The 18,918-nt window shown below is 36.5% G+C and overlaps 3 protein-coding genes across 5 annotated transcripts; 1 reads left to right on the top strand and 2 right to left on the bottom strand.

The window, feature by feature from the left end:
- The first annotated feature begins 775 nt into the window (after positions 1-775).
- LOC121942469 (CD209 antigen-like protein C) lies at positions 776-4,246 on the top strand. 2 transcript variants are annotated; one of them, XM_042485684.2, is made up of 6 exons: positions 776-921; positions 1,137-1,226; positions 1,794-1,886; positions 2,053-2,195; positions 2,608-2,708; positions 3,229-4,246. In XM_042485684.2, exons 1-6 carry the CDS (start codon positions 879-881, stop codon positions 3,374-3,376), a joined length of 618 nt encoding a protein of 205 aa, XP_042341618.2. In that variant the 5' UTR covers positions 776-878; the 3' UTR covers positions 3,377-4,246. The 2 variants fall into 2 exon arrangements, with proteins under 2 accessions (XP_042341618.2, XP_042341619.2); XM_042485685.2 differs by lacking the exon at positions 2,608-2,708.
- A 988-nt stretch (positions 4,247-5,234) lies between these two features.
- Positions 5,235-11,396, bottom strand: LOC121941683 (uncharacterized). 2 transcript variants are annotated; one of them, XM_088075620.1, is made up of 11 exons: positions 11,240-11,396; positions 10,876-10,965; positions 10,581-10,649; positions 9,990-10,058; positions 9,707-9,769; positions 9,257-9,319; positions 8,508-8,570; positions 7,454-7,516; positions 6,691-6,833; positions 6,475-6,575; positions 5,235-6,265 (listed from the first exon to the last, which is right to left on the bottom strand). In XM_088075620.1, exons 1-11 carry the CDS (start codon positions 11,346-11,348, stop codon positions 6,118-6,120), a joined length of 981 nt encoding a protein of 326 aa, XP_087931746.1. In that variant the 5' UTR covers positions 11,349-11,396; the 3' UTR covers positions 5,235-6,117. The 2 variants fall into 2 exon arrangements, with proteins under 2 accessions (XP_087931746.1, XP_087931747.1); XM_088075621.1 differs by lacking the exons at positions 7,454-7,516; positions 8,508-8,570.
- A 707-nt stretch (positions 11,397-12,103) lies between these two features.
- Positions 12,104-16,659, bottom strand: LOC148189926 (uncharacterized). The gene is made up of 6 exons (XM_088075635.1): positions 15,804-16,659; positions 14,676-14,951; positions 14,313-14,381; positions 14,054-14,187; positions 13,770-13,870; positions 12,104-13,676 (listed from the first exon to the last, which is right to left on the bottom strand). The coding sequence occupies exons 1-6, from the start codon at positions 15,934-15,936 to the stop codon at positions 13,535-13,537; spliced, it is 855 nt and encodes a 284-aa protein (XP_087931761.1). The 5' UTR covers positions 15,937-16,659; the 3' UTR covers positions 12,104-13,534.
- Positions 16,660-18,918: the final 2,259 nt, after the last annotated feature.

The following is an 18,918-nucleotide window of genomic DNA, read 5'->3' as shown; positions in this document are numbered from 1 at the left end:
GGCTTTAATACTCAGCTACCGAACTCTCAAGACAGCAACGGAAACGCTGATTATTAAAGTATGTGCTTGTGAAAGCTTATCTGTTTCTGTCTGTGGAAATTAGTTGCCTTATGTGCAGCTTTGCCATAATACTAAATACTACTACTAAGCTGCACTTAAAGTGCTAGTTGCACTATTTTAATGTCTGAGGCTGTTAAATATTATTGAAACTCTGATTCGGTGCTTACAGGTTTTCACCAGAAGAATACTAATTTTAAGTACGGTATAAAATGTACAAATTAATTAAATCTAATTAAAAGAAGCTCACTGAAATTCTTGTAACATAATGAGAACTAGACAAAATGGATAGTATATGTTTTATATGTCAGACCTGACTTTGTGTGAATAAATATCAGACACACATAGTACTGTAATTAGCAACCTCCCTTTGTCTCCATGTGTAGGTTTACATCCAATATCCTTGTTTACAGAATGTGTTTTTTCGTTTGCCTTTCTACTATATTCTTTACCCTAATTGTTATTATTTCTTTAATTACCCCCCCCCCTTCATTCATTCATGTAACTTTTTTTCCATGCTGGAAAGGTCTTCAAGTGTTTTTGTATGTTCATATAAACCGATGAAAAAAGCTGTTTTTGTGTTGACTGTCGTTAAAAAGCACCTACAAATTCTGAATATGTGTGCTTCCTGATGACCTTGAGAGTTTTTCTTAACAAGTTGCGCAATGCCAGGCAGATAAGAACCCTGTGCTGTGGTAACCACTTACAGAGAGAAAAAAGAGGAAGCAGCTTAAAGATAAGTGCAGTTCTCAGAAAACACAAGTGTTATTTTGTTGGATCAAATATTTTGACATAGGTTTATCTTCAATGACGAGGCTAAGATGACTTTGAACTATGAAAACCAGCCTGTTGCTTCATTTAGAAGTAAGTAACTTTAAGTATTTTTGTCAGAATCAGAAAGAGATTTTTATTCAGAAATAATTACACAACAAACTACGTATGAAGTAAATTTTTCAGTCTGTTTTATGAAGTGACAATGTGTGAGAGGTGAAATAAAAACAGCTCAAAGAACACAATGCCTGGCTGCCTAATAATGATAATGGTGATTTTGCATGTATGTGTTTGATTTCTGCACACAGAGGACAGACTCTACAGATTCATTTTTGTGGGCTTTGGAGTCCTATGTATCCTACAGGCTACTTGCAACATCTCTCTACGTCTTGCTCTCTGTGAGTTACCTTACATTTTCTCTCTAATTTCATCCTGCAATTATTATAAGACCCGAGATTGGAACCACAAACTCATTAAGATAATCATATGACACAAGTGTTTTCTAAATATATACAGATTGATGGATGATGAAGACTCTTTTTTTTCTTTTTTTTAGATAAATCACTTCTCAAGTGGTTAAAATGCTTAAGTTGAGCAGCAAACTGTTCAACAAATTATATCAACTCAAACATTGCTGCAACAACTTATAAGATACAAACTAAACTAAAAAAAACTAAAAAAAATAAAATTGTAATGCCCTTATACACTTAAAACTTTAAATATTTGAAAAGCCAACCTATCCAAAACACAGTTTGTACCACATATTTGTAATTGGAAAAACTTGACACATTTCCACGCTACATTTCAAATTCATCTTCAGGTTACCAGTGTTTTATGTGGCATATACTGTTGACCTGCTATCCCCCAGTTAAGATCTTTTGTCCCTCTCAAAAAAAGACAAAAATGTCTATGGTGGGAGTCTGAGGCTCAACAACAGAAGCACCAGATTGTCTCTGCTCTTACAGGTAGTTCTGATGAGAGGATACCAGATTTTGAGGCCATAATCAAAAATCTGACTAAAGAAGGAGATGATTTGAAGAAGAAGCTGAATATCTTTGGTGAGTATGAAGACAAAACATCCTCCATGACATGGAAATAAAAACATATGCAGCAACATCATAAAAATGTTTAATTACATCCTTTCAGAACTATATGTTTTTTTTTGTTGTTTTTTTTTTTTACTGAGATTTGAAAGTTGTTTTGTTATTTTGTTATCCTCTACAGATAGTTACTCCAGACAAGGATGGGTTTATTTCCACCACAGTTTCTATTACATTTCTTCACTGAAAAAGTCCTGGCAAGACAGCAGAGACGACTGCCTGCAAAGAGGCGCAGACCTGATAATCATCAACAACAAGGAAGAACAGGTGCGTAAGCCAGAGCTCTTTATTAAAATTTTTGTCTTAATTTTCTTTGCTCTCTCAATTATTAGAGGTGCGCCACAAAACAGGGGAAACCAGGGACAGCTGTAACACATTTTAAAATTTCCCAAATAAATAAAAAAAACATTTACCCTGAAATAGCAGATTTCCTATATTATCATCTTCAGTGTCAGTTACCAACACGGTGTATTTAAGTGGTTTAATTCACAAGTTGCAAAACTGATTTAAATACAGTTACATTGACATGCTGGGGACGGCTGCAACAAGTCAAAAATAAACACAATTAATTAATCAAATACTCCACATGAAATGACATTATCCTGTACGTTATTGTGACAGTTAGTTCCTCTTCTGTATGTTGTGTTTCTATATGTTTCTTTCTCTCACTGTAAACAAGGACTTTGCGCGAAAATTCAAACAGCTCACATGGATTGGAATGAGTGACACAGAGACAGAGGGTGTATGGAGATGGGTGGACGGGACTGAACTGATCACAAGGTTCATATTGTTCACTTGTTTCTGTTTAACTAATTTTATTTCTTTTGCTCATTTATTGCTATATTACAGTAATATTACTGATGAAACCTAGTCGTCTACATTAATCCTCCTGCCACCAGCCGGCAGCAACATGCACTGCTGCTGAGCGGCACTCAGGCCAGTGAGTGAGGAAGAAATCCTGTGCTGTTTTTGTGGGGATGGAAACCATGAGTCAGTTAGTTCTTTCAACGTGTTTCAAACAAAGTAGTTGAAAGATCTGTGCAGCTTTTAACCTCTTTTTTTAAAGCTAAGAATCCCATCACTGCATCATTTGCTGCAATATTCAGCCTTTCTGATGCTGCTGGTGTAAACCATCCCAGAAATGTAAAATTAGTTTTGCAGTGTTGACACACTAAGGGTACCTGAGAAGACTCCAAATTTTATTATAACAATAACAATGTTGGATTGAGGTTTGCGTTGGCTAGATGTTCGTTTGTTTTGTTTTTTTACTGTTAAAATTATCATTGTTGTTTGGTTTCAGCTACTGGAAATCTGGGGAGCCAAACAACTATAAAGGCTATGATGAAGACTGTGGAGAAATAAAGCACTTTGATTTGGAATACGGCTGGAATGATTTGCCATGTACAAAGGAAAACTTTTGGATCTGTGAGAAGGAGGTGCCTATTTAACTCAGCACTCAAATCTGTCTCAGGCTGGTGATCGATAAGCTGCAGGGGAAGTTGCTCAATATCATGCATAGACACAAACTTTGTGTGAGTGTGAATAATAAAAAATAGTGATGGCTGAATTCCATTTAGCTGCTTTAGTTTCAGGCTCCTGGTATTGTGCATGCTGGCTCACTGTAACACTGTAACAACATTTACACTGCCTGCTTAAGATTAAAAATTTCATGCTGTTATGCCTATGCGCCGTTTTGTATATAACGTCTGATCATACAGGTGGGAGAGTGGTCTGGCCTCTGAGCCAGGACAGGAGGTAGTATCAGCGCTGTAATGAGGTCTGTCTAAAACATAAACTATGGGAAATTCAAAAAACTAATTCCAAGAAAAAGAACAGAAGCTGTAAATGTCTGTTTACAGGGAAAACAAAAAGTTCAAGCAGCTCCTTACCTTCCGGGCAGAGGACGAGATCAGCAAATGATTGCGATTGACATGTAATGCCTTTGTTATTGTTAAGAAAGTGCTGCCGACGCTATGTTATATATCATGCTAGAGGCAGACACTCGTGTTAAACGTCACACTCGTCATGCCTTTTTTGATAGCAGGATGCCATGATAATCACACAGTGGAACAAAGTGATCATTTAGTTCTGTGTAATAATGCAGCGGTGGTATAAAGGGAGGACTTTTCTGCAGCCCTACAGTGTGGTCTCTGTGTAAAGCAGTGAATGTCATGATTTTAGGACAATTGAATAGAACGGAGACATTAGTATTCATTACACCTGTGCTTTCAAGTCAAAATGTTTGCTGTAAAATATGGCTTTTGTTAAAAACCATGTAACATCAGTAATAAATATACTTTCTGTCATTTCTAAATAAATGATATGGTCAGTTGTCATCATTATCATCACTGAATATACTAATTATATTGTAATTGTCAAATTATTTATCCCCACTAGCATGCTAGTCAGACTAATAACAACTCTACAATCATTTCATACAGCATCATGTCTTTAAATTAATTAAATCATATTAAAGTGCAGCTGCATTTACTCTGTGTCATCACTTAACCTTCCATAAATCCCATAAAAGCTAAACAGCGGTGCATACGTGTCAGGAGAGGTTTTGGTAAATCTATGATTGCTATACTGACCGTTTGATATACAATAAAACGTAACGCACTGTGATCTTAGGAATAGATTAATTCCATTTCATGAAAATGCCAGAACTTGATTTACATTTAAATAGGACTGTCTACATGCTGTGGGGACCATCTGCACATGTGAACTGCTGTGCAGCCAGATTTATATTTTTGCCTCAAAAAAATGTGTCAGTGCTGCATTTTACAATATTACCACAGAAAGAAAGAAATTACTTTTTTTTCACACCATGGCTGTTTTTTTTTTTTTGTTTTTTTTTACAAGCATTTGAAAGAATCATAAAATATGAATAATGAAAACTATGCTCTTAGTTTACATTTGGCTATATTTTTCTTTGCCCACTTAATTTTAAGAGGTCCAAGACAAAATAAGGGAAAACCAGGGGCATTTGTCAAAAACCATTTACCCTGAAATAGCCAGTTTGCTATATTATAAGCTTCAAAGTATGAACTACTAAATCGGTGTATTTAAGTGGTTTACTGAACTATGCACAGGTTGCAAAATGGATTTACATACAGTCACTCCACCATAACAACTGTCCCAGTGTACTGTGATGCTTGTTACACATGCCAGAAAAGTTTGTCTAAAATATTCATAGTCAATCAACTACTTAAAAAAAAGAGGGGAAGCTTTCAAACAATAATGTGGTAGTCCACACTGACAGAATCATTCAGAGTCACAGTTTTGACAAGTCTGAAAGTCGCTTCAGTCTGTGCCATGCAATGTACTGCTGTGGACGGCAGCCATAGCAACATTTATTTAAAGACACCTTAAAAAACTCACATAACACCCACATGTACAGCTTTACCTTACACACTGATCGAGGCGGTGGTAGAACAGCAGAAATAGGAAAACACAAATGGGCCACTGTGTGTACTTTAAAGGTAATAACCAACATTTCTCCAAAGAAAGTCATCATTCATATTATTCATCAATGACATACAGTGTGTCTACAAAATTAAACCCACGAGTGCTTCTTTTATTTTTTATTATCTGACTGATTAAACAAGAATCTTTAACCGGGTTATTCTGAATTCAGAGAACACCAAGGTTAGTAGAAGCTGGTTTTCTTACACTGGGAGCTAATATTTATGTTCATAAAGTGACAAGAACAATATCAAGGTAAAAAAAAAACCCAACAATATTATACATTTATTTCCATGGTGCTTTTAAAGCAACAAACGCAACAAAACAAACTAGTCCAAAGTTAAGTAGTAAACATAACAGTATTTAGACCCAATGAAATGAAAGTATACATCACCATAAAAAAACAAAGGGAGCTCTAGGATTCTGTCTGGACACAATAGCAACCAAAGAAACATATAAAGACACATTAAAATATCTGTAACCCTTAAAATTTTGCACTGAAAGGAACAACATGTCACTTAAACTGAGAGGACAAAATATGTTGTTTATACTTGCCCCTAGAACAACACAAAGAATCATATTCTGATTTGATACCATATTAGCAGGATGTCATTGTTTGTGCCTTTAAATTAAAAAAAAAAAAAAAAAAAAAAGAAATCCCAGTGGTAAATAAATCTGTTAAATGACGTAACAACGCTGGGTTAGAGTTTGGTTATGCCCAGACTCATAGATCCATTTTCAGTTCGCAGATCCAGAAGTTTTCACTTCCACATTCTAAATCATTCCAGTTGTTTGTGTCACCATGGTAGTTTACTGCCACACAGTCTTCGTTTCTACCTTCATAATTATTGGGTTCCCCTTTGCCCCAAAAGCTGAAATGAAAAACAAATACGCTTTTAACAAAGAACACAAACCAACAATCATTTAATAAACAGCAGTATGCAGAATGTGGCCGAGTTAAAGTCAAAACAACAGTTATGGGTATATCATGTGTTGTTATCATTGATATGATCATTTCTTAACAATCCAAGGTCTACTCAGGTAATGTTCTGATGTAATCTGAATTAAAGAGTGTATGCACCTTGTTATCAGTGGAGTCTCATCCACCCATCTCCACACCCCCTCTGTGGCTCTGTCACTCAGTCCAATCCACATTGTCTTTTTATTTTTTCTTGCAAATTCCTTGTTTTTAAAGTGAAACATAAAGTTATCACATAATATTTAACCAATGTCACACACACTTAAGCACACACATGCATGCAACCACACTCACATTCACACACACACACACACACACCTGTTCCTCATAGCTGTTGATAATCATCAGTTTTGCACCTCTGTGCACACAGTCATCTCTGCTGTCTTGCCAGGTTTTCTTGATTGAGGAAGTTAAATACAAACTGCCTCCAAAAAACACCCATCCTTGGGGCAAATAGACAGCTGTCGACAGAAGAAAGAATCAAAACATTTCAGTAATCAACAAACACAAGAAGAGGGACATTGTAAAACTACTTTGAGAGTGCACAGCAAATTTAGGACTGGGAATTTTAGTCACAAGTTAATGTGAGCTTGTCTTGAAAGTAGAAAATAACAATGGAATGGCTTGAAACCTGAGGTTTATGCTCACAGGGATTATCTTCTCATACATTTACCCTATTATTTTTTAGAGGAACAAAGCTTAAATTGACAGCCCTTCTTTGTCAAGCCTATGTGATCACAGAGACCTTTGACCACCAAAATTGAACTAGTTCATTGTCTAGTCCAAGTGCACGTTTGTGTCAATTTTGAAAAAAATTCCCTCAAAGTTTTCTTGAGCTATTGCAATCACAAGAATGGGATGAACCAGGGCACACTGACCTTGACCTATGACCACCAAATGTCATCAGATCGGTTTTTGACATGTTAGATACATTGACGAGAATGGGACAGGTGGACAACCTGAAAATATTATGTCTTGGGCCATAGCTATCCTTGGTGGGGAGGCATTCAAATACTGAGCCATTCAGATTTTGCTAGTACAGATCTTCGCTTTGGATTAGATAAATCATACTCACACTTACCAAAGTCATTCACCTTCTTCTGAAGCTTGTCTCTCTCTCTGGTCAAGGAACTCTGCTGTGATGCTGCCATTTTGAGTAAAGAGATTACGATAAAATGATGCAACGGAATCGGAGCATGTCCACAAAGAACTGCATAAGATAGTGACCCTAAAAACCCTTTGACTTCTGACACAGAGAGTGTGTTTTCAAAGTATTCTTGTGTATGGTGGGTATTAATAACTGATGATGGAGCATATATTCTTATAAATGCATGAATATATACTACACTGAACACCAACAATGAATAATTGTGATGAAGCATGTATGATTATAAATGTATCAATATGTATGTCACTTGACTTAACACATTAAATGATAAGTTATGATACAGTATGAACTGTAATATCAAACTATGAATCCTTACAGTTGATTGTTGATGTGTTTTAGGTATTTATAATGCATTATATGCCCCATCAGTCAACTTCTAGTTTATAACAAGTCAAAAGCATCCATAAGTCACATCTGTAATGTTTTGTGACTGCTGATAGAGTGAATCAGTAAGCATCACCATAAATGTCCTCATAAGGTGTTATAGATGTGGTCTTCATAGAAAGTGTTACCACAATGACTTTAAAACAGAATTTCCATATTCTAGTAATAGTTTAATGAAGTATAGTGTGTTAAATATTTGTCAACACAAACCACTCTCTCCTACAGAAACAAACAACAAAATTCTACAGGCTGAAAATTGTGACTTGGAGTCAATTTTTCTTCAATATTTAACATGAATATTGAATGAAAAACTACAATGTCATATACTCTATAAGGGTGTCACATTGGTTTATGGTGACCACAACTATAATGCCCTATGAATACATTCACAATGAATTAAAATGCATCCATGGTGCTTTATAAAGACACTTATAAACATACATTGTGCTTTTGGGAAACAGAGGTTATTGACACTGGTCTGAGGCCTGAGGGTTTTGCTCTTGGATATATTTACGTCATTTACATTTACATTCACTTTGTGTGAAATTCATCAGGTCTGGTATGAGATTAGTCCATCACTTACCAGAGTCACTCAGCTTCCTCTTTAGCTCCTCTCTCTCTCTGGCCCAGGATCTCTGCTGTGATGCTGCCATTAAGAGGTTACAATGATTTGCAACAGAATCTGAGCATGTCCACAACAAATTACTTTAAACTGAATTTTCATATTCGATTGATGTTTTAATGAAAGGTTTGATTGATTACACAAACTACTCTGTCATACTGACTTATGGATAAGAGGACTTGGGAATCAAACCCCAGCCCTGTGCTCAGTGGATGACCTGTTCGACCCTCTGACCCACAGCAACCGTTACTTGGATTTGTTTTCATTCCTCCTTGCTGGATAGTCAAGGCTGGAGGCATTATCTCTTCAGGTTGTCCGTATATCTGTCCATCCATCCATCTCCCCTATTATTGTGAGCACAATATCTCAAGAATATCTTGAGAAAGTTAGTTCAAATTTGGCACTAATGTTCACTTGGACTAGACGAGGAATTGATTAGATTTGGTGATCAAAAGATCAGTGCCACTGTGGCCTTGTGTGTGTGAAACATCCATGTTTTCACAGACATGGATGTAAAATGTAAGGGCAACTTGACTGGTCACCCATTAGTGTTAGTAAATTGTTAACTGTGGAAAACTGTGTTATTTTCTAACCAATGAGACCACGTGTTTGAATCAGGGATTAAATTTAAAAAAATGTAAAAACTTCTGAGCCACTCAGACTTTGCTAGTATTGGTCTATAACTTTGGTTTTTTGGATTTATCACTCACCAAAGTCATTCAGCTTCCTCTTCAGCTCGTTTCTCTCTCCAGTGAGGGTGTTCTGCCGGGTACCTGCCATTTTGAGTAAATTGCAACAGAATCAGGGCATGATCACAAAAAATCACAGTATTTCCAAATTCCATTAATGTTTTAATAACAGGTAGTTTGTTTAATGTTTGATAACATAAACTACTCAGTTTTACTGACTTATCGACAAGAGGACCTGGGAATTCAGTCAGTGGATAACCTGCCCTGCCCTCTGAGCTACAGACTTCAATTTGGTTTTGTAAATGTGGCGTCACTGCTCAGTGTGTAACAGTTAGTGTATTTTCCTTTCAGTGACACTGTTTAAATAAATGATTAAATTAAAACTACTAAGCTGCTTAGATTTTGCCAATATTGGTTTTTCACTTTGTATTAAATTCTTTAGGTCTGATATGACATTCGTCCATCACTTACCTAAGTCATCCAGCTTCCTCTTCAGCTCGTCTCGCTCTCTGGCCCAGGAACTCTGCTGTGATGCTGCCATTTTGAGTAAAGAGGTTACGATGATTTGCAACAGCATCAGAGCATTTCCACAACAAATCACTTAATGGCAGAATTTCCATGTCCCATTGATATTTCAGTGACAAATACAATTTGTTTCATATTTGTCAACACAAACCACTCTCTACGGAAATGAACTGGAGGTTTGTGACTGTACGCTCACCACTAGTACTTCTGCAATTATGTAGATACTCACCAAAGTTACTCAGCTTCTTCCTCAAGTCTTCTCCGTCTTCGGTCAGGTTTTTACAACTCTCCTCGATACCTAGTTGACACGTTAGCTTTTCACTTGCAAAGGAATGTTAATAATTAATGACTATTAGTCATCAAAGCTACAGTAAAAACAACCTCTTGTTATATCTGCTGAAATTTTCAGAAACATATTTTAGCGTACTTTTACTTTTTTCATTTTACAGATAAATGGTACATTACACAAGCTTTCTGAGAACATTTGAAGTGAGAAATAGACAATGCAGTAACAGTAATTCCAGTATTCACTTAGTCAGTCTTGTAGCTAAATTGGAGCAAATCTCAGATTCCAAATTTCCCTGGAGGCTGTTGTAGCAGCATCTGCACACCCATGATTTTGGAGTTAGATGTCCCATAATATTACACAGGTTTAATTCATAATAGTGCATAATAAAATCAGTCCTTTTGGAAGGAGATTTCTATTTTTTTTTTTTATATGACAGGTAACACTTGTGATACTTGTATTACTTGTATTTTATATGCACAGTGTTGGATTATTGATTATTTATTATTATTGGAGTTTGATCACAATACTTACCAAAGTTGGTGCTTCTCAACTTGTCTCTCTCTTCAGTCAGATTTTTACAATAGGCATCAAGACCTGAGGCTAACATTATTTTGCAACAGAATCAGATTATATCAACAACTGAAGACACAGTTCACCTCAAGATTTCCCATATTACATGATTTTTTCATAATACTGACAGTATTATTAGATGTTGAATATCTGAAAACATTATTTATTCTCTTATACAGCTACAAACCAGACAGCCATGGTATCACAAAGAAAATGGCAACATCTGTAGTATAATATTTAATTTAATACAACTTACAGAAAGCAAGACGGAGGGAAGTGTTTAGAGAAACTTGTAGCACACACAGAAGACAAAAGCTTACAGCAACGCATCTGTACAATTTTCCTCCTGTGTGCAGAAAACACACACACACACACACACACACACACACACAAACACACACACACACACAAACACACACACACACACACACAGAGTGCGGTGATTCATCAATATTTTGGATGTGTTTTCCCTTTCATTCAACCCCTGACAATCAGCTGTTGCTGCCGTTCGAAATTGAAGAGATTTAAGTGTCAACTGTACACATCACATCCATACTAAAAAAAATGACTGAAAAAAATTATGCAGATTCTTTGGATGTACTTCTTCAAGTCAGTCTCACCAGACACTGCAGTTCTGTCTTCACCAGTGTAACTCCTAAAGGCAGAGTGAGCATCAGTGAGGTTTCCGGTCTCCATTGTGATCTCAGATTCATCTTTGTAGACAGCCATATTTTACCCTCAGGAGTGAGATCAAATTTTTACTTGTAGTTTCTGTGATCTGCTTCTTCTTTTATACGTCACTAAAAATGAAGACCGCCTTTGTTCCTCATTTTAAAGTTCATGTCTTTCCTTCCTTGAAGAAATGAAGCAACTTTATCATATAGAGATTAGATCTTTATCATTTAGAGGCTTGCAAATTGACACTGACATGTTTTTTCTTTTAAGATTTAACACCCTAAATTCAGCAAAACAAGTATCACTATGCCTCACCCAGGAATGCCTGCAGAGCAGATCTGTACATGTATTCCAATAAGAACACTATCAATAAGAGACCTCATATCTTACTTTTTCTTTACATACAACACTACTACACTCTTCTTAGTTTTTGGTATTATTGTTGCAAAAGTTAAACTAGTTTAAACACATAAATATTATGCGAACCTAACGGACAGTTCAGATACAAGCTCAGCAAAGACAGAGGATGTGGTCACTATAACAGTTAAGGTACCAAAATATACTTCCACCTAAAGTGTGGGAAGAACTTTTCATGTAGAGGACAGTTATTTGGCAATAAATGTTAAGAGTAACACCTGCAATGGATAGTCTCTCGACTTGTTAGAGCTAAGTGCTGCTTTTGATACATCTGAATATCACATCCTATTACAATGACTAGAGCATTTAACTGGCCTTAAAGGAGCTGTACGAATCAAGTTTAAGTCCTTTTTATCAGATCAATCTCAGTTAGGTCACAGAGTTCAACAAGGTTCTGTGCATGGACCAACTTTATTCACTTTATGCTTCCCTTAGGCAACTTTATTATACATCACTGCGAACTTCAGTTGCTATGCAGATGATTCATAACTGTATCTATCAATCGAGCCAGAAGAAACTAGTTCAGTCCACTAAACTTTAGGCATGTCTTAAGGACATTAAACCTGGAAGACCTGCAATTTCGTTGCTAAATTCAGTCACTACTAAAGTTATTTTACTTGTCTCCAAACACCTCCGAATCTCTGGATGATACAGTTTCTGTAAATGGCATTGCTCTGGCCTCCAGCACCACCATAAGGAACCCTGGAATAATGACTTGTCATTTATAACACAATTGTTATAGCTGAAAGACAACCCCACAACTATGAAATTATTGCATTGAGAACTTGAAAATGTTTATTAGCTCATTCATGATCTATTAGCATTTTTATAATAATAGTCACAACTTAAAACACAGAATAATATCTACTATTAAAACACAAAAGAAGTTATAGCTGGTAGAGTTGGAGGTGAGTTGGTGGGCTTTCAAAAACAGGCAATGTTTTTCCTGAAAAACAATACAAGTGTGTCTGTCATGTTAACAACAGTGTCCCCCACATTATGACTTGGTTACATCTGTCATTTAGATTTACATGAACAGGCAATTAGGGCGTTTCATATCCCATGTCTATTGATGTTTCCTTCTCTGCTGTTGCGCCCTACTGTGTAGTCTACTCAGTCAGTTTGAAATCAAGTAATAGATGTATGTGCACAGAGTTAAAAGAATTCACTTTAGAAACATGTTGTAATTGTAGTAGGAAAGACAGCAAAAGACAAGCTATTGGATATCAATATTGTGCAGTGTATACTCAAACTGAGGAAAGTCATATGATGAATTTCTATATGATCTAATCCAATTTTACAACCTCTTGTTTTATTTTTTAACAATCCATTATCAAGATCTGATCCTCTCCCACAGCTGTAATCAGAACAGATTACCTCTGACCGACTGGTCCATGGTGACTGGTTTTACAGTAATTTAACCAGACTGAAGTGAAAGTAGACATCACGAGATTTCAGTCAGTATATGATCTCAACTAATGAGGAAACAGCAATCACTAGTTTAGCAATAAATCAAAGCATGCATGACCTATTTTTCATAAGTCTTTGTAACAAGAGCAGTGAACCTACTTGGGCATCTGTCTCTATGTATGTTTATGATTCATGGTCAGTCATAACCAGTTTCTAAATCTGAAAATCCTATTTACACCTGAAAATGATTAGTGTGTCAACATGACCATATGTTGCTTCGTACAAACCGTAGTCCACAATGAAATTCCAAAACAATAGGAAAACACTTATATCTCATCCTGTGTTCAGCTGATACTGAGAAAGCATTTATAAGCCCTAGTGTTCTGTACTGTCTGGTGGGCGTGGATGCAGAGTCATGGTAGGACTTTCTTCTCACACATCCACACATGTGACAGGGAACAGACTCCATCATTCCAGTTTTTTTCGTCAGTATGGTACTTGGTTTCAGCACAGTCTTCGTTTTCCTTATTGTTCGGCTCCTCAGAATGCCAGTAGCTAAATGAAAACAAACACAACTAAGTTTTTATCAGAGAACACCACCCATGAAGCACAAAGTGCTCATTAAATTATCATTTAAAAAGTGTGAACCTCTCAGTCAGTGGAGTCCCATCCACCCACTTCCACACCCCCTCCGTCTCTGAGTCAGTCAGACCAATCCACATGTACTTCTCAAACTTTCTTGTGAAATCCTTGTTTAAAAGAAAGGTGCAGACTATAAACAACATAACAGAAATTTAACACAGCACACACACATGCGCGCGCACACACACACACACACATGCGCGCACACACATGCGCACACACACATGCGCACACACACACACACACACACACACACACACACACACACACACACACACACACCCACACACCTGTTCTTCTTTGCTGTTGATAATCACCAGGTCTGCACCTTTTTGAAGACAGTCTTGTCTGCTGTCTTGCCAGGTTTTCTCAGCAGAAGAAATATTATAGAAACTACCTCTGAAATACACCCATCCTTCTGAGGCTTGGTGAAACAAAGAAAGATCATGAATATCTCAAAACAAGAATTAACAAAGAGTCAAGGTGTTTTCTAAAACTCTACCTTTGCTTTTGTTTCATTTTAGAAAATAATTTCGTCATCATACTTACAGAAGCCGTCCAAATTCCTCCTCAGTTTCTCGCTCTCCTCTGTCAGGTTTTTGTAACTAGCCTCAATGTCTAAAAAAAAAACATAATTCCCATTTTTTTGTTATATTAATCTATAAATCACATGGCATTTGTTTCACTACTTCACGGAATACAATACCATTAGCTTTTTTTGCAAGTTTACAGTGATCACTAGTGATTTTGATAAAATTTGTCTTTGTATCTCATCCTCTCTACAGATCTTAGCGTGGCATAAATTCTATTTCTCTACCAAACAGGACAAAGTATTAGAAACTGCTGTGTAATTGAATTTTACTGTTAATCCGCTACATCACCACATTGTATGGCAGCTGCTGTACAGCTTACCTTCAAGCTTTCTCTGAAGATCATTTCTGTCTATGGTCAAGGCTTTAATTTTGTTTTGCAACTGCTCATTCTCGTTTGTCAGGTTATTGTAGCTGGTGTCTGACTGGTCTCTCTGTCTCATCAGGTTGTTCTCAGAGTTACGTCTTGCAACTGTCTTTGACATGTAAAAAAACAAAGAAATGCTGGAAACAGAGAGTATGAGTCCAGACAGGGAGATTAGACACAGCAGAAACACTGCTGTATCTCTGCAGCAGCTGTTCCCCACCTCTTCAGTACCTGAAGGTGAAATGAAATATTGTCACACAGGTAAATGTTGAGAGAAGCTTTTGGGATACACAGTCCAAAGCGCGCACACACACACACACACACACACACACACACACACACACACACACACACACACACACACATACACAACACAATCAGACATTACAATGACTTGAAATATTTCCCTGGAGACATAACCATAACCTTAGTCTAAGAATCGTCCAAAAAATTATAGTACTGCAGACCACTTTACTCATGTATCTGCTATAATCATATTGCTTTAAGTCTATTGTCTGTAGTAAGTTCATTAAAAAAATTACCCACTCAGTTCTCTTTACTAACATGCAGCACTGCTGCTAAGTTCAACAGTGACATCACAAATGCAACCAAAACACACAAATCTCAACTGTTTTGTACACAAGCACTGATAACAAATGTCTCACAAGAGTAACACATTGTTTGTCATTAGACAAGGTGCTACCTCGCATTATATGTCACTGAAATGGAATCAAAATGCTACAATAAGAGTTTTGTTGCATATTGCAGCATTTTTATTTTCTTTTGCAAGTATTCTTTTGCAGAGTAATTCCAAGTAAACAAAATTCACAAATTAAATTTTCAAAGGTTTAATATATTCAATCATAAAGACATGGAAATTACAGTGCTCCATCCAAAACAAGTGCTGACCACCCAAAACTCAGAAAACAAATAACTATGAAATGCAAACAATATGTCGCTTGCATGACATAAAATTTAAGTCTGATGTAAAAGAGAAGATTAACATTGAAGTTAAAAGTGTTGCTTGTATTGCTTTTTAAAAGTGAACCTCAACATTGTCAAACTGCAGAATTTCTGTCTCACCTGGAACAGCAGCAGACACTTCACTGTCTTCAACAAAGCGACTCTTTGAATCAGGTTTCTCGGCTGAGGCATCATGGAGGTTCTCAGTTATCATTAAGATCTCGGGTTCCTCTTCATGGAAAACCATCTCCATGTTTGGACTGGACTGGACTTGCACTGGAGAGTGATGAAGGTGTTGGTCAAAGTGTTTTCTTTGAATGATGCTGGTCTCTGATCTGATTCTTCTTTTAAGTTTCCTTCTGCTTACGCAACAACATTATCACAGTCTTTTCTTCCTCTTTTTTTCATAAAGTTGTCTTTTTTTTCCCATCTCATACTAAAAGCTTGGACTGCTGCTCCAGTTGTAATCTGTGCAGATCCTTGGGTACCTGAAATGTTATTATCCGTCCGAGAGGCAAACTTTCCTCTGCTTTACCATTTCCGGCATTTTTTTAGTGACTCAAGCTGTCTGATTTCACCCCAAAAAACAAACAAGCAACACAACGCAAGTCAATTCAACACAATAAACAACAGCCATTAAAGTTTATATGAAGTTTAACCTCCACCACTTCAGCAATCCAATGTTATATCTCTGTTATTGTTACCACATACTGGTCCTCGGCCACTTATCACCCAAGTTCTTACCTCCCTTTATAGGCTTCCAGTTAAACACAGAATAAATTTTAAAATTGTATTAATCCCATATAACGCCCTACAAAGTCTGGCCCCTGTATACATAATAGAATTAATGAGCCCTGGGTCGTCTTCTCCGGTCATCTGATCAGGGCCTTTTATCTGTTCCCTGTTCACTTTTCAAGTCCAGAGGTGACCCTGCTTTTGTGGTGGTCCATCATATCTACAGAATCTGTGGTCACTCTCATAAATCCTCCCAGTTTATTAAATAATAATAATAATAATAATAATAATAATAATAAACAAAACAGCCTTCTTCTATTTTACATGTTATTTTCTTACTTTGTTTTTCTCCCTTTGACATTTTTTGTTAAAATCACCATCCTTGTACAGTTTTTATGACAACATGCAGGGCTACTGTATAATATGTCATTTTGAATATTAAGTCATAATGTCACAAAAAAAGTTTGAATATTTGGCAAACATACATCTTTTCAGTATGAATTCTCACGTCTGATTTGGAGCAGCTTCTTCTGGGATGCTACCATATCATCACAGAAATAATTTGTTACGCAGTCGACCATAGGTTGCAGGTGGATTTTGGCTGCCAACATAAAATTTACATAAAGCCCATTATAATCAGTTTTGAATGCCAGACTTTGTCTCAGCTGTCTGGAGAAAACCAGGTCCCTGCTGAACTCCAGCTGCTGCTTCAAAACACTTTCAGTTTTTGACTCAGACTCATCATGTAACTGGTTGAATTTTGGTGAATCGTGTAAATTTAGGTAATCAGCATCACTCACTTGACTCATAAATAAAGACTGCTCATCTGTCTACTATAAAAACTATAATATATGTAACTATTGTAACATATATTAAACAAACATATAAATACAGCTATTTTAATAAATATTAAGGTAACATAATGAGGATGAACTATGAATTGTGTTAACCTGAATGCCAAAAATATATTCATGAATAAATGTTGATGTTTATGGACATTAAAATTGTGTTTTATATGTTTAATAGAATGTTGATAACTGAATAATTGTTTTAGATTTTGTGATTATGATATTACTAATTTTCTATGTTTTTACCGACACCCTTACATAAAATGTATTATTTATTTTATTTCTGAGAAGTCAGCAGTATGAGGAGTCCATTACAAAACCCTTACAGGAATTTTCAGTGAATATTTCTGCGCTTTCTTCACTGGCCTCGCAGTTCAAGATCCTGTTCTTGTTTAGAATGATGCATTCTGTACTTTTATTCAAGTTCATTCAACACAACAGAGGCAATCACACAAATAATGTTCAATAAGGCATTGCAGGCTAAAGCTAAAGAAAATGTCTCTATTAGTTATAACAATTTAAAAAACTTGAATTTGCTTTGTTGTTCATTTCATTTTGCTGCTAACTGAGTACTTCTGTGTAACAATTTCGTATCAAGAATCAAGAAAACTTTATAATCTATCACATAGTGACAGAAAATCACCTTTGGTTTAAAGCTCAAAAACATAACATTCACATCCATGAGATGCACATTAAACATACTAAAAGTTCAATAAGTTATTAAAAGCATAAGTGAAAAGCAGGTTAAAAAGTAGTGTTTATCTGGTCTTATTTAAGATGCCTTTTGCAGTAGAAATATACAAGTTCTTCTGGGTTCTTTTTTTGGCGAGAAGTACTCTATTCTTGTCCTTTTCAGTGGTAAAGTTATACCAGGATATGATGTTGAATGTGAGGACTGATTCAATGAGTGACCGATATACTGTAGTTAATATGTCGTGTCTGACATTACAGCTCTTCAGCCTCCTCAGAAGGAACAATCACTGCTGCTTTCGTGTAGGTGCTGTCTGTGTGTTGTGTGAAGGACAGGTGGCGGTCAGTCTTAGGTACCGAGAGACATTGACCTGTTCCACCAACTGCCACTCCAGAATGAGCGGCCCAGAGAGAGGGTGAGACTATTCAGGAATTCAGGCGCTTGACGTCCCCCACAATATAGCTCCTTGGTTTTAGAGATGTTCAGCTCCAATGAGCTGTTCCTAAACCAGAGGGCCATGGTGTTCACATACGGCCTGTAGGCCGACAGGAAGCTTTCACCTGTCAGACAGGCAATCAGAGCCATGTCATCTGCAAATTTAATGAGTGTCAGTCCATCACTACTACAGCTTATTTCGTTTGTATATATGGAGAAGAGGATGGGTGACAAGACACACCCCTGCGGGACCCCAGTGTTTAAAGCATAGTCACTGGATTTAAAAACACTGAATCAAACATGTTGTGGTCTGTCTTTTAAGAAAATTAGGAAAAATTGTTTTTGCATTTGAGTCACAAAACTGGCACTCTAATGCAGAGAAAAGCACCGTACACCAAGAACATCTCATCAAACCCAAATTTTTATTGAGGTTATCAGGGGTCATATACTTATATACACTTAAAGGCAGCCAGCAAAAATAGTTCATCACAAAAGAAACCAAAGTCCATAAATACAAGCAGAGTCA

The sequence above is a fragment of the Plectropomus leopardus genome, chromosome 3 (assembly GCF_026936395.1).
Source record: "Plectropomus leopardus strain MGB_pleo_1.0 chromosome 3, ASM2693639v1, whole genome shotgun sequence".
NCBI classification, from domain to species: Eukaryota; Metazoa; Chordata; class Actinopteri; order Perciformes; family Serranidae; genus Plectropomus; species Plectropomus leopardus.
Note: the sequence above shows the minus strand (reverse complement) of the source record. Positions and strands in the feature narration are given on the sequence as shown.